The 25,589-nt window shown below is 32.1% G+C and overlaps 2 protein-coding genes across 4 annotated transcripts; one reads left to right on the top strand and one right to left on the bottom strand.

Moving 5' to 3' along the window:
* Positions 1-1,392: 1,392 nt before the first annotated feature.
* Positions 1,393-10,489, bottom strand: LOC134260813 (protein NipSnap-like). 2 transcript variants are annotated; one of them, XM_062743353.1, is made up of 10 exons: positions 10,344-10,489; positions 8,787-8,965; positions 8,517-8,562; positions 7,301-7,392; positions 7,040-7,110; positions 6,241-6,381; positions 5,929-5,960; positions 5,708-5,802; positions 3,476-3,559; positions 1,393-2,071 (listed from the first exon to the last, which is right to left on the bottom strand). In XM_062743353.1, exons 1-10 carry the CDS (start codon positions 10,442-10,444, stop codon positions 2,007-2,009), a joined length of 906 nt encoding a protein of 301 aa, XP_062599337.1. In that variant the 5' UTR covers positions 10,445-10,489; the 3' UTR covers positions 1,393-2,006. The 2 variants fall into 2 exon arrangements, with proteins under 2 accessions (XP_062599337.1, XP_062599336.1); XM_062743352.1 differs by lacking the exon at positions 5,708-5,802 and adding an exon at positions 4,362-4,456.
* A 480-nt stretch (positions 10,490-10,969) lies between these two features.
* On the top strand, positions 10,970-18,370 carry LOC134260812 (coiled-coil domain-containing protein 42 homolog). 2 transcript variants are annotated; one of them, XM_062743351.1, is made up of 9 exons: positions 10,970-11,152; positions 11,993-12,098; positions 12,591-12,695; positions 12,859-12,944; positions 13,162-13,333; positions 13,512-13,586; positions 13,843-14,000; positions 14,404-14,488; positions 17,737-18,370. In XM_062743351.1, the coding sequence occupies exons 1-9, from the start codon at positions 11,097-11,099 to the stop codon at positions 17,830-17,832; spliced, it is 939 nt and encodes a 312-aa protein (XP_062599335.1). In that variant the 5' UTR covers positions 10,970-11,096; the 3' UTR covers positions 17,833-18,370. The 2 variants fall into 2 exon arrangements, with proteins under 2 accessions (XP_062599335.1, XP_062599334.1); XM_062743350.1 differs by having other exon boundaries at positions 17,576-18,370.
* The last annotated feature ends 7,219 nt before the right edge of the window (positions 18,371-25,589 follow it).

Here is a 25,589-nt window from a genome sequence, read left to right as displayed (position 1 = left end):
AGAGGGGGGGGGGAGTTGAAATTTTTTTTGAAATACAGCCTTTGTTAAATAAAAAAATGATTTAAAAAAAATATATATTCTGGTTTGATAAATTAAGAAATGTGTAGGTCACCATGACAAGAAGGTATTTAAAACTGCTGATAAAGTCTGCAAGATCTTGTTATTTTTAAAACTAAAGGCCCAAAGACCACATCACTCAGCTGTACACTTGAGCAGGAAAAAGCAGAAACGGGTTTCAATCTAATTAAAATTAGATCCTTTACACTCCTTTATTTTGTTATGTCGCTGTAAGGCGACATAACAAAATAAAGGAGCGTAAAGGATCTAATTTTAATTAGATTGAAATGGGTTTTTATTTTGCAGTTTAATAATGGAAAAGGTGGAGAGTGCATTATTTGAACAAACTTGAATATCACTACAGACCGAACATAAAAGATGCTTTCTTATTTTTTAAGACTGATGATTTTTTCAAAGACATTTACTCTGTCTGTAAAACTTAATTTTAAACACTCATTTTAGTTCCTCCCCTCCCCCTGGGGTCATAATTTTGAAAAAAAAAATTATATACACTACCTGAGGATGTCTCCATATTAGAATACTGTATAAGTGGAAATTTTAGGGAGACCCAAATTCAGCAATTTGTCCTTAAAAACTGGTATTTTATTTTTAGCGAGATGTAATTTTAGCGATTTTAAAATGTTCATTAAAGAACCATTTACAAATAAAATGCAATAAATTCTTAGCGCTATGTAATATTAGCCATCTCAGCATCCTCGCTAATAATGCCAAAATTAAATCCTCACTAAAATTTCTACTTATACGGTATGACAAATCACAACTTTGCTGCTGTTCATGAAAAGGTTTTTCCTATGTTATCCCTTGTAAAACTTTGATCACCCATTGTGATCCCATCCTGGTGGGGCAGGATGGAGGATGGTCATGGTTTGAACAAACTTCAATCTACACTGCTTGAGGAAGCTTTCATATATACATCTGACCAATCATGGCTGTGCACTTCTTGACAAGATTTTTAAAAGTTTTTTTTAAGTACTGTATACAGGGTTATTTTCGCCCTTTCCCACTTGAAAACAATTCTGTCCAATTTTAAATTTGCCCAGTCCTAGTTTTGTATAAGAAACCATTCTGTATATTCTTTGAATTCGCACCATTTTAAATTCGCCCAAAGAAGGTTAGGGTGAAAATAAAACAGGGGCAAAAATTTCCCTGTGTACAGTATTCCAAATTAAAACTTTTATTTGCACATTGTGGCCATTGAAACACATAACTGCCCAACTCTGCAAATCTTGATACATGTAATTTGTTATAGTTATTACCTCAATGACTTGTGTCACCCTGCTTATTTCCTTCACAAGACTGAATGAACACAGCAAATGTCATGTTGTACATGAAACCATTTTATTGTTGATAATCTAATCACAAAATAGCATTGCTGCATCAGCACACTTCATCTATTTTAACAAATATATTATGACTATTAAGGTAATACAAAGGTAGAGATTTGTAAGGGAATCAGTATACAGTCCATTTAAAAAAAAATACTGTAGACACTGAAAATGTTATCATAAAAAATACTCTGGCACTTTATATTGCAAAGGAAATATATTTCCTCAATGTTGATGAAACTTTGGTTTAAACATTAATTATACAACCATTGACAAGTTCACGTATGCACCAACAGTTAGAAAACTATACATGTGTAAATTATATTCAATCCTATGAACATATAATATGCACCTAACAATATAACACTATTCAAACTCATTTTAAGATGTACATTCAATATCAAAATGTAAATTATCATTATATCCATAATTAACAGAATGGGAGTGGATTGACTAGAGTAAAAGATAACACTTTATTTTGCTTTTACTTTCACTTGTAAATTCTTAATCTTAAATATAAATTAACGGATTTGTATACAGCACTCAATGATATCTCAGCACTTTGTGTCTTTAGGACTGCAGCAATGGTGGCTTAAAATTCCATTACTGTACTGGAGAAAAAGGGGTGGGGATCAAAATCCTTGATTCCATATGACGGATAAGAGGTACTGCAATAAAATAAAAATACATATTTTTAGGTCACCTGAGTAAACTCAGGTGACTAATTGCTATCTGTTTTCGTCCGTCGTCGTACGTCGTTCGTAAACTTTTGAAGATTTTTAGCTTCTTCTCTGGAACCACTGAACCAATTTCAACCAAATTTGGTATACAGCATCTACGGGTGAAAGGGAACATAAATTGTGAATTTCATTGTCCCTGCCCCCCTGGGGCCTGAGGGGTGGGGCCAAAACCACGAAAATTAGTGCAATCTTTAAAAATCTTCTTCTTTACACCTGGACATCAAGCAGTCAAACTGTTGACATTATTGTAATCATCATTGAGTCCTCTACCAAAATTGTGAAATTCATGGCCCCAGGGTCAGGGGTTCTGGTGTTAGGGGGGGGGGGGCTATATAGATTGTATAGTAAAAGTTCATTATTTCTTTGAAAATCTTCTCCTCTGCTCCTGGGTATAAAACAAACTAACCAAGGACATAGTTCTGATGACCTAGAGTGCCTCTTCGAAAATTGTGAATTTCATGGCCCCAGGGTCAGGGGTTCTGGATTTAGGGTGGGGCTCTATTGATTATATAGTGAAAATGCATTTATTCTTAAAAAATCTTCTTCTTTGCTTTTGGGTATTAAATAAACCAACAAAGTAAATAGTTATGATGAGCAAGAGTGTGTCTTCCAAAATTGTGAATTTTATGGCCCCAGGGTCAGAGGTTCTGGTGTTAGGGCGGGGCTCTATTGATTATATTGTGAAAATAATTGTGAATTTTATGGCCCCAGGGTCAGAGGTTCTGGTGTTAGGGCGGGGCTCTATTGATTATATTGTGAAAATGCATTATTTCTTTGAATATCTTCTTCTCTGCTCCTGGATATTAAATAAACTAACTAAGTACATAGTTATGATGACCAAGAGTGCCTCTACTAAAATTGTGAATTTTATGGCCTCTGGTTTAAAACACAAACCAAATTCCATTGTTTGAAAGTTGTTACATGATACTCAGGTGACCTATAAGGCCCGTGGGCCTCTTGTTAACTTATACTTAAACACAGTGAAAAAAATTATATGGGTGTCAAATTAGACAATTTTACTGCACATGTACAGAATAGTACATGTATAAAATTGGGAGGCAAGATAGGGTGACTATAGACTGAAATTAAAGGTACTACCAAATAAAAGATCCATTTAAACAGCTAATAGTGTCAGTTAATAAGACAATGTAATTTAATAGTCTGAGGCAATATAGGGTGACTACAAAAGTCAGAGGTACATGTACTACAAGTACATGTACAGTGAAATGGATTCCACAAGTGGTAGATATGACAGTTTTCACTGTACATGTTCAGTGTAGGTATAATATGAGGCTGTATAGGGTGACTAAGTGTGGAGGACATTTAGCTAACCTGTGTAGGCTACACATTCATCCCATCCTGGTTTGCTCCAGGCCATTGCTCTAGTTTCTTTCCTTGTCTGTAAATCTTTATATCCTGTTTAAAATAAAAAGAGACCACTGGGAGATGTTAATGTATCTCAATTTATTTAGTCCTGATGTTTTAGACTAATTTTAGGCAAATTAAATGGTATTTTGATATATCACATAAGCTACCTACATGTATGATGAATTTTTTTTTTTTAGTAAATTAGTTTACATTATTTTAATGTGCACTAGAATAGACAATGCATATCTTTGACAAATTTTTTTTAAATTCATGTTCTAATTGAATGAAAAGAATTCTGTGAATTTTTTAAATATATATATTTTATGCTTATTCTGAATCAAATTAAATATATATACAACACTTCACAAATATACCGGTAATAAGTATATACACATGTATATAAAATAGTGCATTTAGACAGGATAAGTTTAAAGTGCTAAGATCTTCTTACTAGTGCATGTATATATCATTCATAAAGCAAGTTTTCAAGTCAGAGATTGATATCTACCAGTATAAAGATAACATTCTACATACTTCATGTATATTCTGTATATAATATCAACATGTACATGTATTAGAATTGCAACAGAAAAATGAGAGAAGTTGAACTTTATCTCTTAATGAATATGTTCAAGTATATTTACAGGAATAATGAGAAAGAATTTCATTCTTTTTTAAGTTTGCTACAAAATTACAAGATATATGATCATTACATTCTGTACACATCCATAAATTGTGAAAAGAAAGGAAAAGAGGGAAGGGGATTGGGACTGGAAAGTGTTAAATAAGAGTTCCCACATCCTGTCTGTCACCTATCCATGCATTGTAATTCTGGTGCTTTATGACATACCCCATAGATGATGTACGACATTTTGCTCTCCTATGTGGGTAAAAAATCCAGCCACTGGTTCATTGTTATTGCGTCTGTGTTCTATACCCCTTCTCCTTCACCAACAAGACAAAGGAATCTCTTAAAGCACTATTATACATGAAGTGTTTTTGCATCTCTAAACTGAATATGAATGGATCACATTATATATATAAATGTATATTTTATGTTCCATTTGATTTTCCTCAAGTAAGTCGATAATAAAATGTAATGACAGTAGAAATACATGTACAACTGTATCAATTTCGCAGTGCGTTTCAAAATCATGGAATGGTTCTAAATCATTTCTATCCTCTCAAATATGTTCCCCATTTTAATGATGTGTTAATTTGATTATGATGACAAATGCACAGTGCATAGAGGGGTAAGAGCTGACCATGACTTGATTTTATGAGGAATGAATAATAAGATTCTGAAAAATTTTATCTTTAAAAATCCTTTGTGCAAATGTTCAAAATATTCAAATATTAAAAAGTTTTTTTTTTAATTTCTAAGTTTTTGAAATCTAAATCTGTAGAAAATTTATATACTGAAAAATGTTTCATTACAGAGCTCTAAACAGCTAAATAACACATAATGCTATAAACAAAAAAAAAAAATTGAAATACATTTTTATACTAAGTGTAGCAAACTAATATGACTAGCAAATTAGTGATGCTGAATTATTTATGAATCAGTTATCTATTGAGAAAAAAAAACTACTTTTAATATTAGCTATCCTAAGCCAAATGCTTGGGTAATCTTTCTTGTCCAAAATCAGTCCTTCTGTTTGTCATTTTATCTGCAGTCTGTTACATTCTTGACTTCTTCTTCTAAACTACAGACCAGGGTTCAATACTATTTGAACTTTGCACAAAGCATCTTTGGCAAAAGGGAATTCAAGCTTGTTCAAATGAAGATTAAAGCCCCCATCCAAGAAAAAAAAATGAAACATTTGAGCCAGTGAGAGGCATCAGTATTTTTTAAAGGGGAAAAAGGGTTAATCAGGTGAGCAGTGAGGCTCTCGGACCTCTGGTCATACTCAGTAACAGAAAGAAAAAAAAAATTAAATTAATGTAAAATTTAGGGGGAAAATCCTAAAAGAGTTAAATGTAATAGCAAACTATTAGTACACAAGAAAAAAAAAAATTGTAAAATTGCAGCAATCATGCCCAAAAAACAAAACTTTCAATTAACAAAAGTGTCGAGCAGTTTCAATTTACAACAGCAAAGAGTAATTGGAAGAGAGAGGTTCACCACATTACAAAACAACAGACTAGTCCATTACAAATGGGTCTATTTGGGTGTCCTCTGGTCATTACACTTACCCCAAATGTGATGCACTGTGAATAAGTCACCTAGATCGGCAAACAGTCCGCAGACTGCAACTTCATTTTCTTGCCGAAAGCGTAAACCTTTCGCCCTTCAAGAAAATTCTCCATTACTTTTTTAACCATTATCCCTTCTGTTTTAAAATATGTACATGTACTTCTAATCTTGAAAATGTTCAATATATTAAAATTTACTTTTTTAAATTATCTTGTCTTACCAGCAATTTGACCACTCTATCATTGAACCAGGCTGAAAAAGAAAAGATTTTCAATTTCAGAGGACATGAAGACAATAAAGCTTTTATTTACCACAAGTATTTGCCAAATGTACATTTTTAAAAAATGCAAAATTATCATGTAAAACCTTTTTGTTGAATAAATACATAATTATAAATGAAAACATGAACAATATTTTGACCATTTTATTCCAACTATCAGATCATGTTGTTATACTTTTTAATTCCTCTGGATTTAGGAACTCAAGTAAATTGTATGTACAATATCTATTTTTTTTTTCAATTAATTTTTACCTTTAGTGTGTAACTTCTCATTTCATAGATATTCCTTCCTTCTCTTGGCACTGGGGCGGGCCAGAAATTAAAGGGTAAAAGAATCTGATTCTTCCTGTGGCGAAGCATTTTGTTTCTGCTGATTCGAAAGTTAATAAAATCCTGTATTTAAAAAAAAAGAGATAAAATTAACATATACCAGTAATTAAAATCTAGCTTTACAAATATTTCTCTTTATCAATTATATACATAAAATTGAATCCTTGTCAGAAAATTCATTTACTTCAATCAACAGTTTTTTTTTTGATTGGCGAAATCTGCATTTGTTATACAGATATACATCCTTAATGTACTATATAATGTGGTCTCGCTTCAAAGATATTGTATATAATGAGGTCTCGTTTCATATATATTGTACATGACTGTATAATATGTGGTCTCGCTTCACACATGTAAAAGATATTGAATACCTTTTAATATTTTTTTTATGCAGAGTCTACACATATCGATATAAAAGCTAGAATCTTGTAAGTAGATGTTCTATTTATAGAGAGGATCTGAGAGCTACTTTATGATTTACTGGACTGCGTCTGCACACTAAAATTCAACTGTTTTTTAAAGAATATATTTGCTATGTGAAGAATTAAGTCAATATTCCATCAGGATCAAGACATACATGCAATTGCTTTTGTTGAGCTGGAAAGAGACAAATATTAATGGCATCTTATAAACAAAAACAAAAAAAAAATAAATAAATAAAAATAAATCCAGACAACTATGGCATAAAAACCTGGACCCTCACTGGTCTCGTTAGGGTTACCTGGTCAGTCCTGTAGATTTCTGTGGCATTATTTAAAACTGGATACCCTCCTTTGTATTCCCAAATATGAACTGAAATAATATAACATTGGTAGCACCGACATCTGAACCTACGCTTCTATGTTATAATATAGACAGAACAAATTCGGGACAGCAAAGAAAATCAAACAGACAAAAGGTTGATGTGTTAAAGTTCTATTTCAATTTATCACTACTAGCTTTGTCCTTATCTTAGTTGAAGAGTTGTCTACTTAAGACTTACTTGCTTCATCTTGATCCCCGATTTCCACCGTAAAACTCCCGACCAGATGTGCACCGGTCTTCTTATTGTGCATCAGTTCTTGAAATTGAGAGCTATTTAATACAAAGATCCAAATAAACTCAAATTTTGACAATATACAGATAAATAAATCTACAGTACAATGCAATGTGTGTTCACATAGATCTCTAAAAATCTCTCTCCTTTACATAACATGTGCAGATGCAGCAATTTTTTCTGATATCATATCCCATATCAACTCTAATACATTTCAGACATGGGGGAAAAACAAAACAACTTTTCCAAGTCTCAAAAACCTATTATGGCCAATGGGGTTTGGGGAAAGGAGAAGACACTTTTCAAAGAGGGCTCTCAATCTTTTAATTAACACCATGTAGAATTTGATAACTGAAAATTCATGTCACCATCAAAAACACATTAACTATATATACATGCAGTTATGTAAAATACATGGATATTGGATCATATAAGTAATAACAATGAATTAATAAGTGACTGATTAAAGAATGGGTGGACTTAAATGGCCAGAAAAAATGCCGTAAATTTAAGTTTCATAAAATGTTTATTTTTTTCCATCATACAAACCCCCGATATCTTAACCGTGTATTCATGGTAGGATGCTCACTCTGTTTTGCTGTTTTTTGAAATCAATAGATAATCAGGTGTCAATATCCTTTATGTCTTTTCTTTTAATTAACAAAATAATGGTATATTAAAAGGAGAAGAGCCATGTTAATTTATCAAAAAACATGTTCAATTTGATATTACTGAAATATTACAATTCATCATGTGATGTCCACCTGTGAGTGTACTCGTGAAAGCAGTTACATTGTATTCTTCAACCTGACCTCGATCTAAATCATGTCTTTGAGTGTGTTTTGTTGCCGTTTTCAGAATTTAGCAAATTAAATATTGTTTTCATTTTACCAACATAAAAATAATTTCATATTGACATCACATTAAAAACACGATTTTTGGAGAGAGAGACATATATACAAGCAGTTATTGATTGTGTGAAAATAACACTGTATTTCGATTGGATCATATAATTTTGATAATACAACAATTGTTTTTGCACAAATGTTCATAATATAACCAAGTGATTAAATTTATATTTTGCACTTCATAAAAGTGAAAAAAGATATAATTATAAAAAATATTAAATATATGATAAATTTCTTTGGTATTAAAAGCTTACAACTGTTTCAAATATTCCTCCATATTTTCAGGCTTTACTGCATGAACTGAAAAAAAAAATTAAAATAAAATATAGAAATAAATGTTACGTTCAGCATGAAAAAATAATCAATATGAGTAGGTATTAAATGACTGAATGCATGTCTTGGCTTAAACCTAATGTTCAGTAAAATTTGAAAAAAGCTTGCACATACGGTTTTACCATAAACTGTTACATTTGTAAAGCATCCTGCAATGTGTGATGGAGGATACAAATTAAATCAAAACTTACGCTGAATTTCATACACAGTTTCTTTGTCTGAAAGCTGGCTTGAATGAGATTCCTTCTGAATTTCATAGGGTCCAAAGTCCGACTTGTCAAATATGGACTTGATAAACTGTATCTGTTTCACCCCAAAGGATCTCTTATGATTGTCATCAGTCTGTAACACTGCTGATGTTGAGAGACATCTACAATTTTAAGCATAATTTATTAATTTTTTTTCTGCATTTTTCAAATGAGGATCATCAGAAATGAAAACACACAACTGAACAACAGATTTTGTCTGAGTAGAATGAACTTCAATACAATTATAATACAGACTTACATGAAATCATGCAGAGGCTTTCACAGCCAACCCTAATAACTACCAACCCCTCACCCCACCCCCTAAACTACATTAGTATATAACCATGCACTCTCCTTATCTTAGCATTTCATGGAGGCAAAATAGTGTATAAAAGTGTTCTAGCAACAGTCCCTACTGATGCATACATTTATAAAAAAAAAATCAGAAAGTACAACAAAAACCATGTACAATGAAATGGTTGTTAATATATGTTTTCATCAATGTATGTTCATTTGCCCTAAAATGTGTTCATCTTTGATGTCGCACTGTTTGCCCTAATTCTTTTTCGCCCAGTGTCCAAGAATTCTGATGTCACATATACTGCACAAGGGAGGACGCCATGTTTGCCCCTCTGTTTTCGTTATATTTTGTCGTATTTTACTGACTCACTGCCACGGATCTGTCAAGAAATGATTCTTGTAAGACCTTATGCTGAAATTTCCCCCTTGGAGCCTCTTCAATACACATTTCAGACTAAAAATAATCCAAACCAGCTCGTTAGGACAGTTGGTATGGACAGAAAGCGAAAGTAACCTCAGCGTTTTACATTCAAATACGGAATTAGAACGCGGTTTTTTCAAATTTATAATTAGCAGTTGTTTTAAATAATGGAAAAACCCCGAGGTAACCGAATGTGTTTTCACTTTCTGTCCATACCAACAACTGTCCTGACGAGCGGGTTTGGATTATTTTTAGTCTGAAATGTGTATTGAAGAGGCTCCAAGGGGGAAATTTTAGCATTAGGTCTTAGAAGAATACCTGCATAACAAAACAGAGGTCATTCTCTTGTGTACAATAAATAATTATTACACGCCGGGAGCAAGTCCCTGTGGCTTGAGCAAAGAACTCATGCGAACACATAGATGGGGCAAATGGACCGAATACCTGCATTCATTACATATTACACCTGACATTATGCCTATGTATTTACCAAGTAAGGATGAAAACAAACAGTGCATAATCATAATCATGATAATAGCTTTAACTGAAATTAACATGGAATGTTGGAAAGTTAAATTAAATAATCGGAAACAAAGGTACTTTTTATGAAAAAATTTAGTTTGAACAACCTCTTTGTATGTAACTGCCCTTTATTATTAAACCGGATTTATCAGGTCCACAAAAATTTACTACCATTCATTCTGACTGGGGCAACTGTCGTAAATAACATTGCAAGTTCTTTTTTGAAGGTGGTCTTGACAAAAGATTAAGCATTTTACCTGTGTGAATTGAAAGATGTTTCGCACAGCTGTTTTGTGCGGACGGACTTTCCACAAACACCTATACTTCTCAGTAGCCTTGCCATGACCGGAGTGTTCATGTTTCCATTGCCTCGCTATGAAAACGAAAGTGAAGGTCAAATCATTTGACAGCTTCAAGTGCGGCAAATATTTTTTCTAATTTCCACATTAATTCAAAATCTGTAATTTTGCTTAATTTATCATAAATAACTTCTTTTCTAAATTTTTCTTAAAAATTAATAGGACTATAAATACCCGAAAAGACCCTATGGAATATATTATTATGTTTTGTTTTTGTTTTTTTTTAATTAACATTTTCCATTGAAATTTTTTTCTATTTTTTTTGTTTTTTTTTTTGTTTTTTTTTTTTTTTTTTTTTTTTTGGTTTTTTTTTTGGTTGTTCCTGTTTTAACATTTTATTTACATGTGTATTTGCAAATCTTTTTTATTCTTTTGATTATTCATAACAATGAAAATAATAAGAGATTAGATAATTATTTTGCACTATTTTTGTAATAAGAATATTTCTTGTTTTACATCTATTCGCAAAATTTTGGGTTTTCTTTTCTGGATAATTGTCCCATACTGATATTAGATTAACCTTATCCATAACAACCAATCAGTTTGCAAATGGCGCCTATGGTGGTAAACAAAATTTAAAAATACAGAAGACTGAATCAAAAGTCTTAGAGATTTTTTTTTTATGAAGTAGGCATATCATAAACAATCAAGATGACAGTTAATTTAGAAGAATATTTCCGAACAACCTTCGAGGATAAACTCCTCGTGTAAGTATAAATTCAATGTGTGAACATTGTAAACGAGTTCGAATTTCCTCCTAAATGAATCTTTATGCATTTGATTTAATTTTATAGCAAAGACAGATGATTCAATATTTATATCTTTGTAAATGCTTTATATTTTCATTTGTAAAAAAAAGTTTCTATTGCAATGCTCTTATGGATCATGACACTCTAGTCTGTTTATTGCACTTGCACAGCAGCTCGTTCCTTTCTATTTGACCACCCCTGCTCTACAGAGTACATGGTATAGAGATGGTCAAGTGAAAAGAAGAAAAATTAATATGATGAGCCTTGGGCCTCTATGGTTTATGCATGGCCATTATCAAATATGGCAAACTCATCAGAGAAGCTAGGAATTCCATTTCATTGATCTCCCAGACTAAAATTCATTTCAAAATTCCTCACAGCCAATATCTTGTGCAAAATATGTTCATTCTTATTAGATTTTAAATATATACATGTACAAGTTATTTTACGATGATTTTTTTATATGTTTTAGTTTTGCACATTTCACCCAATTAAGACACAAGTGGGCAAATTTAAGATGGAGTGATTTCAAAGAAGACAGTATAACTCCTTCAACACTTATGTGACTGCCAATTTCAAAATTGTTTGCAAGTCCTTAGTGTGAAAGAGCAAAAATAGCACAGGGCAAAAATTAACCCTGAATACAGTATAGCTAGGATTCCTCATATTGTATAACTGCATTGTTTTGGAACAAAGATAATATATAAAATTTGCAACTTTAACCTGCTTTAGGAGACTTATGGTGATATATTATTTAACAGGTACATAGATGAATATATATATTTTTATTTTAAATAGTAAAATGCCTGAAAGGGAGGATGATCATCTCACCCCTGCAACAAGGCTCCTTGAGAAAAGGAGAGAAATGCAGGAAGTTGAACAGGCTTTAGCTGCACAAAAAGAGGTTTGTATATGTCAAATAACAATACACTGGTAAATGAAAAGTTTCATTTTTTGAAGATGATCTATTACAGAAGGTTTTATGATATGTATGTCAGTCCTCATTATATGTCCTCTGAGCACTGAATTTATGTTGACCTTTTCCAGACCATGTTAAGGAAATATGCAACATATAGTTTAATGAATTTTAATTTACTTAATCCTTGTATGATGTGAGAGGTCCAGTAATGAAAATGACCATAGAGTGACTTTTATAATACTTATTGATACTGTACACCACTTCTAAACAAGTTATGAGAAAATATATTATAATAAAACCAAATTTATATTTTCGTAAATTTTTCTATGAATAATGCAAAGACTTCAATTGTTTGATATCTGTTCAAAATCCTTAGTAACAAATGTCAGTATTATCTACATGATCTAAGAAGTAAGCACATCATTCTGTTGTTTCTGTGATTTTTTTTATTTATTTATTTTTGGTTTATTTTGTCAGGAATTCCAAATGAAAATGGAAAGTTTGCAACAGAGAAGAGAAGAACTTGAAAGAAAAGAATGTCAGCTGAAGGAATCATTGTTAAAGTTTGATCATTTCTTAAAGGTTTGTTCTTAACCTGAAAAGTATTCATGTACAGTGTATATATGAATTATTTTTGCTTCTGAATCAATGTGTGTACAAATTTAGAATTATCCATTTAGTAGTTCTTAAAAAAGTATGATTTTCAGTTAACAACTATTTTAATGTTTCACTTGTTTGATTGTAGGAAAATGATTCTAAAAAGGCCAGAGCCCTGAAGAAAGCAGAAGAGGAGAGAGAATCTAAAAAGCAAAAAGACAAAGAAATTGAAAAGTAAGAGATTAATAATTTTTCCTTTTTATTCGGTGAAAGAAAAAAAAGACCTCTGTTTTTATGACATTTTTTGGGAACAGTGTTATGATCTACTTGCATGCACCTGTCTATAATTGTCAGAAATATGATGCACAAGTGAATGAAGTTGAACATATGACTTTGAAAAACAATACATGCTTGTTAATATTTATTACATGTTCTATGATGTTTAAAATAGATTGAAGCAAGAAAGAGCAGAACTTGTAAAGTCCAAAGAAAAACTTCAGGCAAAATTAGAGAAATACAAGATTTATCACAGATACATGGAGAAAGCTTTGGAGGCTGGAGAGGAATTTCATGAAATGAGGGATATAATCGCTAGACATGATACACTGGTAGCCACTCATGAGGTAAATATATATAAACTGGTAGTTATTTATAGCCAGACATGATAAGTTAGTAGAAACTCAAGCTACAAAAAAAATGATTAATGCATTTCTTCAAAAGTATTTTATGTTTAATAATTTATATTATCTTTAAAAAATATTTCACACAATTTTTATAATTATTATCCTTCTCTGCTTACAGGATTTGCTGGAAAGAGAAACAAAAAACCAGGAGATTATTGAAAAGCAGAGACAAAGTTTATTAAAATACATAGAGGTTTGTGTGTGGTCATAAATATTTTTCATCATGGAGTATATTTTTTGTAATGAGATAACTCATAAAATGTATGTTGCTTACATCAAGTGAGGATTTTTTTATTTTCATTTGAAAGGGATAAATTTTGCTGATTTACATTTTAAATTAAATGACAATGTAAGGATGTTTAATAAATTTGTATAATGATAGCTAAAAGAAATATGAGTTGCAGTTGGCATAATTTGCATGTACAAGAAAATGAATGTCTTGCTTTCAGGATAAAGACAACGAAATTCTTTCTTTCAACAATGAGCTCTCAGGACTTCAGACAAGGTTAGATACAGCCCAAAGTGAGGCTGTCAAGTGGGAAAACGAATGGACTCGTATCAAGAATACATCTGCAGAGAAAACCCTTGAACTTGGAAGAATCAAAATGTAAGTACATGTAGTTATTATGACTGCACAGAATTAAGATTTTGAATGAAGAAGGCCACAGTGTAGAGAATGGGAAAGTATTAAAATTTGAAGAGTTTCACATTCCTTGAGAGACATAAGTTTTCATTCTTAAAAACAGTGTTGAGAATGAGTATTAAAAATTCTATAAATTGCATGTTCTTTGATGGACAAAAGTTTACATTTTAGACTTAAGGAAAACAACATTCATCTATTTTTTTTATGGTGAATTCACAGTATACAATGAAGCTTTTCCAGAGTTATCTCCCATTATGCACAATTGAGACATCCATATTCAAGATTTTGAAAAGCTTTTTAATTCCTAATTCTAAAACAGTGTCTGCTTGTGCTATTTAACAAGTTCATATAATCTTTATGAATACAGGGCTGCCCATAATTTGTACCAGTTAGTCAAACGCCACCAGAAGCAATCTGCCGATGATGAGGAAACCTCAGAACAGTTAAATCAGGTAAGCAATCCAAGGTTACATATTGTTGTGATCATAATCTGAATCCCAGATTTTATCTGAATGATCGTCTCCAGGAAAAATAAGGAGCTTTTCGTTCCCAAATCTATGTTGTGTAACTCACTTTCCTGGTTTTTTCCCAATCATATTCTGCCTTATAACCCCCTCTACTTAAATTCCTCTTTTGGGTTTGGTGTCTAAAATCTTTTGTCTTTCACTATTGGATATTTCTTATGTTGAACAGATTTTTTGAATAAAATCATAATTTCCATCAATTATAAGATTAACCCGTATTATCCACTATATTTGTCCATTTGTTTTCTTTGTTATAACATTTTACTAAACATAAAAGTAATACAAAAATAATTTTAAAGCCAAAACATTTTCTGTTCTCCCCTTTTCATTACATATATATACATTTAGCTGAATAGGTATCCAAATATTTTGAATCTGATATTTTTTTTAATTAATTTGAAAAATACCTGTTCAGATTTCATAACATTTTTAATCTCTATTTGTTATGAGAAATCACCCAGTTTCAATATGCACCGATTTTTACCAACCAATGTGTTCATTAGGTTTCTCTATCATGTTTCATTTTATTGCGGTTTTATTTATTTATCATTTTGTTTACTTTTTTCCTATGAAATACCAGTCAAAATTTAAGAATCTATGCAATGCATGTTATATTCTTGAAAATTTACATCCCTAGGTTTTTTTTTTATTTTTCTGATAAGGTTTAAGGTCTCTATATAATTAGATTCTATCAAAAGCTTTGATATTCTTCAGCTTATAATTCTTCAAATCTGTTAACATATATATTTGTTGTATTAATATTCAAGTTTTTCTTTCAGTTATTGAGTTCCAGAATATTGACAAATTGTGATAGTTGGTTACTAATACTCACTGTTCACAAAGTACTGCTGTGTTTGTACTATAGTACTGTATTTATGTTGAAGTATAGTGTATTTATGTGCTATATTTGTGCAAAATTAATAACTGCAAGAATTAATGCATTACCCATGTGACCTAAAGTGACAGTAAAGTTATCATTTTAAACATTTTTTTGGCTTTTAAAACCAGTACTGATCATAAATAATTTATAAAAATATTGAAATTCATTGTTTATTAGCTAATATATTTAAAAATTTTATGGTACCTTTTTGGGGGTATGTCATCAAATATGCCTGTATTTTCCAAAAATAATCTGCAAAACGTTATTTTAAGCCATAATTATTAAATCAAAACTTTAAGTTTTCAGTTGCACTTTGCAAAATAAAAAAAAAATGGCATGGGTTCAAAGCATTACAGCTTGAAAATACCGTATAATCCCTATTAACCGCCCCTGCCCCTATAAGCGCCCCCTATGTCTTTTTTCTATTATCATTATGATTAAAATTATTAAAACTTTAAAATTTTGAAATAATTTTTGTAACTTGTCTATTATCCATTTTCTGGGTGAAAAATTAATCATGTAGCATAATTTGGGTGAATTATCTTCACTTAAAGTATAGTTCAACATAATTTCAGTGGTTCTTTGAATTTTTTAAAGTTAAAAAATGACATTAAATATTAAGAGGAGAATACAGCCCCCTTTTTGCAATTTTCTAATGGGATTATACGGTATCTGCTTTTTATGTATACAGTATTTAATGAAAATATTCAACACTTCTTTCTTCTCACTGGAATATACCTGTATATTTGCAAATTCATTAACAAAACCTACATCTTTAATTTTATGTACTGCTCAATTTATCTGTGAAAATTACACATTTGTATGAATATGATGATGATGATCATTTTCAGAGAAAAGTATATAGATATATTTTCAAGAATGAAACTTTTCTTGTGCTTGTCTCTTTCTAAAAATATTCCTACATGAACCGGGAACAAGATTTCAATTTTTGCTGGGATGGAAAAAGGTTGAAGGCTGAAATTTTCAATTAAAATTGTTTAATACCTATTGGAATATTTTGAACTTCTGAATTCTGAACTTGTTTGCTTCCAAAATAAATTTAAATGGTACCTGATCCTCTAATAAGCAATTAAATGGATTGCATACACATGTGTACGTGTACATGTATATGAATTTTGGGCCTCTGGTAGTTGTTTTTGTGTCTGAGCTAGTGTGGTGCAGCTTTTTGTCAATATATATATAACACCCACATAACCTCACTTACTAATTAATTCTCCTGGCCACACTCCAGACCAGAATCGGGGCGTCACAATTTCAGATTTATTTCAGGTGAGATTTCATGTAGTGACATTGCTTGTTCATTTGCATGTCATAGTGTGTGCAATATGCTGCCTAAAATATTGTAACAAAAATACTAGATCGTCAGTAATTTTTAGTCAGAAGTTGAATATATGACTATCACATACTATTTACATGTATTAGTTTAGTACATGTAATATTAAAAAAACATAGATATAGGAAAGAAAAAAAATAATTATGCACATACTTTGTAGTGCATTAATTTGTATATATATAGGACAATTAATTAAGAAAATTAGTTTTAAAGGTAAAATGCAAAGAAATTGAGCATAATTTTTAGGGCAAAATTAGACAAATAAGACATTTTAACGTAATATTTATGAAGGAAATACACATTTATTCCTTTAAGACTTATTACTGTACAGAAAAACTCGTTTTGTTCGAACACAGATATTGCAAATTTATGGATATAGTTAAGTTATCTTGAATCCCCAACTATATAAAATTAATGAATTCCTAATATGGATATAACAAATTAACGGATATAGCAAAGTAATTTAACAGGTCCCACCGACTTTGTTATAAACTTGAGTTTTACTGTTTATACTAAAAGCATTTTTAAATCTTTAATACATAAATAAATAGGTCAAATTTACAAGCCAGAAATTTGGAATCTATGTGCGGCTTTAAAGCAATCTTGCATGCAGCTTTGCATATCATCCTTTGAAATGGGAATACTTAAATATGAGTATATTGTAAACAAAAGTTGTGCAATTTCTTTTATTTATGAAGATAAAAGTTCAAAACTATACCTTAAAATCAAAAATGTTTGTGAAATTCAGAAAGAACTTAAAAATTTCTCTTCTCTTTTTCAGATTCAAATGTTCTTGGAAGATCTGACAGACATTGTTCGAGATTTAAAGAGATCAGACACCTACACTTCAACATACATTCCTCCCTCCTCAAGTTGAAGAGTTCCATTCTTCTCTATTCAAAAAATAAATTTGTATATGTATATTCATATGCTTTCTTTCAGATAAAAATGTTCATGCAGGATTTAACTACCATTACCAATGAAATCAAGAGAATGGAAATGCCAGGAACCTCTATTGCTCCACCCTCTTCAAGTTGATTTCATTTTTGTTCCTAAGCTAAAATTTTGTTCAAATTTATTTATTGACGATTCTTATTTTACTTGCAAATTAAAGCAAAAACTTAAACTGAAGATTAGATTTATGAATAACATTTTATGCATATAAAATTCTTTGTTTACTTGAAACTGCCTTTATATCTGGAGTTTGTTAACTTTCAATTTTTAATCAGTCATGCTTGTTTCATCATGTAAAATGTTTTCTTTGTTTGGAGTTATACTGTAAGCAGAAATCAGAGGATGCTTTTATTTTAATCTTTTTAAAATTAATAATTTCTTTATTTATTTTTTTAAAAAAATTTTTTGGATTATATACCTTTCACCATGTGATACAAACTATGTATGCATGATTCTTGTGAATGAGAGGATAAAATGTATCTTAATAATTAAGGTGCATGAGTTTGCCTTTTTGTGTTTTTGTTACTGTGTAAGTGTAATTTTTTTTATTTTCATAATCAAGAAATATACATTTTGTTCACTTTATTTGTTATGAAACAATAAAAATATTAGGATGTACTAATTTGCTGAAGTTCTTCTTTAAAATCAATATGATTTGATGGTATATTTATATTTAAAACTGTCAACAATAAAAGCACATACTGTAAATGATAAACTATTATCAGAAACAAACATTTACATGTCATGCTGTGAATTGATAACATAAAATGTGGTGGCAGCTTAACTTTTAAGTGAATTGCATGTAATCTAGCAATTGAATGAATGTATTATAAAATGTCCATGGCACCTGATCCCTCCTATGATATTTTTAGAGGTCTGTGCTCTGCTCCTGATTTGTATTGCTTTAAACTGTTAAATGACTACAATCAGCCTTATCTCCATATTGTATTGTATAATGTAGATTCAGTCATAGCAAAAGACAGATTATTGCATGTCGATCCCCTGCTTTTGCGAAAGCGAGGGATCTCATTCATCTATAAGTCTATCAGTCTGTAGTTTTCTCTGTCCATCACGAAAACATCAACCTTGGTCATATCTTTTAGATAGGGCTTTCATATTACACTTGTATATTACCTGTGACAAGACCTTTCTGAATACACTATGATTTTTGACCCCTTGACCTTGAAGTTTGAAATTCTTTAAAAAGAAAGTAATTACTAGTATTTCTTTGAATTGGCTATAACTTTTGAATAAGAAGATTTTCATATCAGATATGTCTATTACCTGTGACAAGACCTTTCTAACTACACTATGATTTTTGACCTTGAATTCAACAACCTTGACGTCAGAGGTCATAACTTTTGAACAGGTGGTTCTATGGTTTTATAATACATCTGTATTCTTGTGAGGCATTACTTTGGGTATCAACAATTTTTTTGATTTATTTGCATTTGAGAAAATTTAACCTTCGCTATGTTGCCATCAGTGGGCATCAGTGTTTCACAAAAACATCTTGTTATCTCGTGACCTTGTCCTTGAAGTTTGACCTTATTTTCAAAAATGTTAATTTTTTCTTATAACTTTTGATTGAGAAGAGATAGGACTTTCATATTTGACATGTGCATTTCCTGTGACAAGATATTTCGGAGCATGTTTTGATTAATGCCCCCTTGACTTTGACCTTCACAACTGACCTAATTTTTTGAAAAAATCAACTTCAGTGATAACTTCTGAATGACATATAAAAGGGCATTCATATTTGACACAATATGCCATAAAAATTCACATTTCACCCACAATTAGACACCGAAAGCAGGGAACCACAATTCTTTGAATTTGCTTGTTTATTTTCTTTCTGGTCGAGTATGTAACAGATCATTTATTTTCAACCTTTCCGAGGATAGATTATTTATTTCCAAACCCTTCCAGCTCCTACCCCTTCAGAATCAAATGGTCCTTCCCTTAGAACCTCAATCAGTATCTGGGATTTTGTCCTGTCATTTAATGCCAAATATTTTCCGGAGACATATTGTATTGTGTCTGTATGAAAGTGGTTTAGTTTCCTGAAGTCTGGTACACCGTCTAGGTCTCAGATATGTAAAGAAGATTATCAGTACAACTGCTCTGTACACGCTAAGTTTTGTTGCTGTGGTAATGCCAGGACGACCCGTAGATCGCTGCGTTGTGGCAGAACTATCTTTATAGCCATGCCTACGTTGATTTGATCGTCAATGTGGACGCTTGTGGATAGTGTGTAATCAAGATATGTAAAGTTAGCTACTAGTAGCTGGCAACGACAAGTGGGTAAAGTTGGTTACTAGTAGCTGGCTACGTGAAGAAGTAAAGTTGGCTACTAGTAGCTGGCTACGACATGTAAGTAAAGTTTGCTACTAGTAACTGGCTACTAGTACATGTAGATGACTTTAACCTTCTAGTACCTTTTGTGTAAAATTGTGCAATTTTCCCAGATAGCATGACTATATGTTGGGCCAACATTGGCAAAAGGTTGTATGGTTGGCGTTGGGGGAACAACGTTGGACCAATGTTACCATGCCAACCTTCTCGACACAACTTTGGCCATTCACTTCCATTCACTTTACTTTCCAAGGAAGGAGGGATGTTGATGTTGGCCCAACATTGGCCCAATGTTGGTAATACACCCTTAAAGAAAGTGTCTTTTAAAGTTGGTAGTAGTATGTTGGCTCAACGTTGGATTGATGTTTGTAATACACCCATAAAGAACGAGTCTTATCAAGTTGGTAGTAGTATGTTGGCCTAATGTTTGTAATACATTCTTAAAAAAGTGTCTTTTCAAGTTGGCAGTAGTATGTTGGCCCAACGTGGGCCAATGTTTGTAATACACCCTTAAAGAAAGTGTCTTATCGAGTTGGTAGTAGTATGTTGGCCCAACATTGGCCCAATGTTTGTAAAACATCCTTAAAGAAAGTGTTTAACAAGCTAGTAGTGGTATGTTGGCCTAATCTTTGTAATACACCCTCAAAAAATGTTTTATCAAGTTGGTAGTAATATGTTGGCCCAACGTTGGCCGATGTTAGCACGAATGTTCTTTTGTTTAATTGTTTCAAAGATGGGATACTTATATTGGACCAATGTTGGCCCAATTATTATACTGCCAACTAAAATGATGGTGTCAATTTTAGCTGCTGGGCTTTACGTTGGGACAACACAGTTCACAGTGAATCATTAGTAATGTTTTCATTGAACATGTCCGTGTATGCATTATGAATGCAGGTTGAATTGTGTATTAAATTTTCTAAACAGGCATAAAATAGGTTTATGTTAAGAATCACTTAACCAATGTCAAATGTTTCTATGTAATAACTACGTTGGCCCAACAATTTGCCATCTGACATTGTAACATTTGGCCAACCTAACCAACCAGTTGTTAAAGCTGGCTGTTAGTTGGCATACACTAAATACTACGTTGGCCCAACAATATGCCATCTGACATTTCAACACAGGGCTAACGTTGGGCCAACCTAATTAAGGTCTTCCGTTTCCAACGGAAGACCGTATTGTTTTCGTTCGGTTTCTTTTTCCCTACTATTATTATTTTTTTCTTACCGATTTTGTGCACGCGAGTTCTCGGAAACGGCTCGGTCGATTTTCACGAAACTTTCAGAACTGATAGATATTGGTCTGAACCTTATTGGAAATTTTTTGTACGTACGATGTCACTTCTGGTCGTGAGATATGGACGATTTACTGATTTTCAGAGGGTTTGCTTGTCCTGGCAATCATTAAAAAACGAATGAAGATATTGACTTGAGATTTTCAGTGAAGGTAGAGGAAGGATTGCTGAATTGCTTTTTTGAGTCTATATCTTTCCAGCACAAAAGGTGTTGAAGCTCGCCTGAGCTGAAAAATAGACTCATAAATATCTCGCAAATTTTAATACGTTTTCTTTGATATCTTTGTACCTGTAAATAATTTGTTAAAGGATGTATAATAAAAGTTGTTCAGAATTACAAGTTCTTTCATTTGATAAGGAGAAAGAGGGTTTGACCCCTCAAATAAGGGGCATAGAGGGGCCAGAACGTTTTGATATATAACTCTTTAACTATCAAGATTTTGTTATACTTTTCTGAAGCAAAATATGTTTATCTTAACAATCTGCAACAATATATTGTAAAATCATGATCATATGTTACGTAATAAGGGGCCATAAGGGGCCAAAATGTTCATTCTCGGATTCTTCATATCTCGAAAAGGAGAAATATTTTGATAAGCAGTATTGAATAAAAGATGCTTAGAATCTTATTCTTACCAATATACAACCATTCAATTTTTGCAAACGGACCACATTAAGGACTTAAAGGGCCGGCCCTTTCATATTGTATTCTACATAGCTTGAAAATGAAGAGAAATTTATGAATAATTATTGAAAAATCTTTCAAATTACGAGTCTTATCATTTGATATGAAGACAAAATAATTTTAATAGTCTGACCTCTTCAATAAGGGGCCTAGAAGGGCTAAGACTTTCATCTATAACTATTTGGTAATGTTATCTTAATCAAAAGAATTTCATCAAAAGAGAGAAAGCTTGATATCATTATGTTTTAACAAAGACAATAGTCAAAATCATATCTCATATTATCAAAAAATCGGACGGAAAACCTACTCGTTGCTCGCAACGAGATCTCATCTAGTTAACCAACCAGTTGTTAAGGTTGGCTGTTAGGTGGCATACAATTATACTGTATACAGGGTTATTTTCGGCCCGTTTTATTTTCGCCCTTTCACATTTGTAATCAATTCTGCCCCGTTTTAAATTCGCCCAGGCTCAGTTTTGTTTAAGAAAATATATTGTATATTTTGAATTCGCCCCTTTTTAAATTCGCCCAAACAATGTAAGGGCGAAAGGGGCGAAAATAAAACGGGGACGAATATTTCCCTGTATACAGTAACTACTTTGGCCCAACAATATGCCATCTGACATTTCAACAAAGGGCCATCGTTGAGCCAACCTAGCCAAGCAGTTATTAAGGTTGGCTGTTAGTTGGCATACAATTATACCTCCGTTGGCCCAACAATATGCCAACATGCTGGACCAACGTTGGGCCGATTGGCATATTACCGTGGGCCAACGTAAGGTTACCAACAGTGGGCCAACGTTGGAAAAGAAATTGGGCCAACGTTGGCCCAACTATGTCTTGCTATATGGGATTAGGATATAATTGTTAATATTCTTGAAGAAGCTGGATTTATACATTGCTGATATCCACTGATATTGCTGATAAAAAGAATCTCTTAAGCTTTTCCACATGATCTGGCACTGAGGTTACCAAGATATCGTTAATAATAAATTCAGCTACTACCGTAAATCTGGAAATTTTTACGTCGATTTTATTCTGCGAATTCGGGTCAAAATGGTGTTGATTAATTTTTACGTTTCAAAATTTTGCGAATTACCACTGCTTTGTTTATATTTTCTTATTGGTAATTTATTTTTAAGAAAAATATTTTTGCGAATGCAATGAACTCGCAAATTTGCTAAAAAATTATCTACAGCAAAAATTTCCAGATTTACGGGAGTACCTTTTGTGAAAAATTGTGCAATTTTGGGATACAAATGTTGATATTCTTGAAGTAGCTGGATTTTTACATCGCTGATATCTTCTGATATTGCTAAAAAAAACAATCTCTAAGCTTTTCCACATGATCTGGCACTGAGGTTACCAAGATATCGTTAGTAATAAACTCAGCTATTAGTACCTTTTGTGTAAAAATGTGCTATTTCTGGAGACAAATATTAATATGTTTGAATTAGCTGGATTTTTACATCGCTGATATCCACTGATATTGCTGATAAAAACAATTTCTATGCTTTTCCACATGACGTGCCAATAAAGTTCCCAAGATATCATTAGTAATAAACTCAGCTACTAGTACCTTTTGTGTAAAATTGTGCAATTTTGGGAGACAAATATTGATATTCTTGAAGTAGCTGGATTTTTACATCCCTGATATCCACTGATATTGCTGAATAAAACAATCTCTAAGCTTTCCGCATGATCTGGCACTAAGGTTACCGAGATATCGTTAGTAATAAACTCAGCTATTAGTACCTTTTGTGTAAAATTGTGCTATTTACGGAGGCAAATATTACTATTCTTGAAGTAGCTGGATTTTTACATCCCTGATATCCACTGATATTGCTGATAAAAACAATAAGCTTTTTCACATGATCTGGCACTGAGGTTACCAAGATATCGTTAGTAATAAACTCAGCTACTAGTACCTTTTGTGTAATTTTATGCTATGTTGGAAGACAAATGTTGATATTCTTGAAGTAGTTGGACTTTACATCGCTGATATCCACTGATATTGCTGATAAAAACAATCTCTAAGCTTTTCCCATAGACCTAAAGCGAATGGATCGCCGACATCTATGACGTCACAATAGATATCACCATACGATCTCCCTCCGATTGCAGCACCCTCACCGGGATGTATAGAAAACATCCGGCAGTACAAAGATTACGTTATTTACATCTACATTGTCGAGAAATTTTAGCATGGAATGAATTAAACTTTTGCCGAATGTACCAATTTCTTTTTACTAATACACTAAAGAGTTCTTTGAGCAGCTTTTGAGGTATTTATCTTGTTTTTAATGTGTTAAAAAAGCTATACAGTTTGAGTATTTAACATGACAGATGATGACCATGATCACAGAGAAGCTGTCAAAATGCATGCGAGGTTGCTCAAGATGCTGCTCGATGAAAAAAAGTTCATATATAAGAAACAGGTAGGCCTATTGATACGTGAATTTTTAAAAGAGGAAACATCTTATGCTTAATAGCAGTGGTTGACAACGCTGATATCGCAGGCCCCTATGCATGACTATGGTACAGTAACACAAGTAATGAGTACTAATAGGAGTATTCTTTGGCAAGCCTATAGCCACCCCATTTTTTTTTATTATAATGTAGGCAAGAAGTTCGATCCTACCACACACCCCCAAATATGCCATACATGTATATCTAAAACAGTGCTCACCAATATAAGCTCACTATAGAAAAGGTAAAGTCTAAAATTAAATATAACAATGATTTTAATAATATTTCATTACAGTCACATTAAATTATTTGATATTTATATTGATGCAGTTTGTCTTTGAGTTATGATATACAAAAGTTAATTATAATCACATTCTGGATATACACAGTATACACATGTAGTTGAAAAAATTGGAGTTCTAAACATGATAATTAAATCATTGAAATCTAGTCATGTGCAACTCAGACGTGCATACATGGGACACACCACTTGGCACTTTTGTTGATTTAATCCTGTGCAGGTTTGTGACCAATCTTTGTTCTTTCACATTTAACTCATCGTACCAGGTGGTACATGTACATGGCATGACCATGTTCTAAAATATTTTCCATACAGTTTGGTGTGCAAGGCAGACCCGCCCCTATTCTCATTTGAGACGCAGACAGGCTATCTACAAAACCTGTGGGGGAAAATGAAAAAAAAAATCTCTTACAAAATCTTTTCAACACTGACAATGTTGTAATCCTGAATTAACACGATTATATAAATTACATACATTGTAAATCCAACTTTTTAAAAATACATAATTATGTAGATCATTCACGGGAACATCTAGTCTCAATTTATTAAGTTGTTGATCTAAAACCTGTAAACGGCACAGGTGCTTGAGGACATAATCTGGCACTGAGGCTACCAAGATATAGTTAGTAATAAACTCAGTTACTAGTACCTTCTGTGCAAAATTGTGCAATTTGGGATACATTTGTTGATATCATTGAGGTAGCTGGAATTTTATATCGCTGATATCCACTGATA

Source organism: Saccostrea cucullata, unplaced genomic scaffold (assembly GCF_032062105.1).
Source record: "Saccostrea cucullata isolate Sc308-1 unplaced genomic scaffold, CSIRO_AGI_Scuc_v1 ctg1554, whole genome shotgun sequence".
NCBI classification, from domain to species: domain Eukaryota; kingdom Metazoa; phylum Mollusca; class Bivalvia; order Ostreida; family Ostreidae; genus Saccostrea; species Saccostrea cuccullata.
Note: the sequence above shows the minus strand (reverse complement) of the source record. Positions and strands in the feature narration are given on the sequence as shown.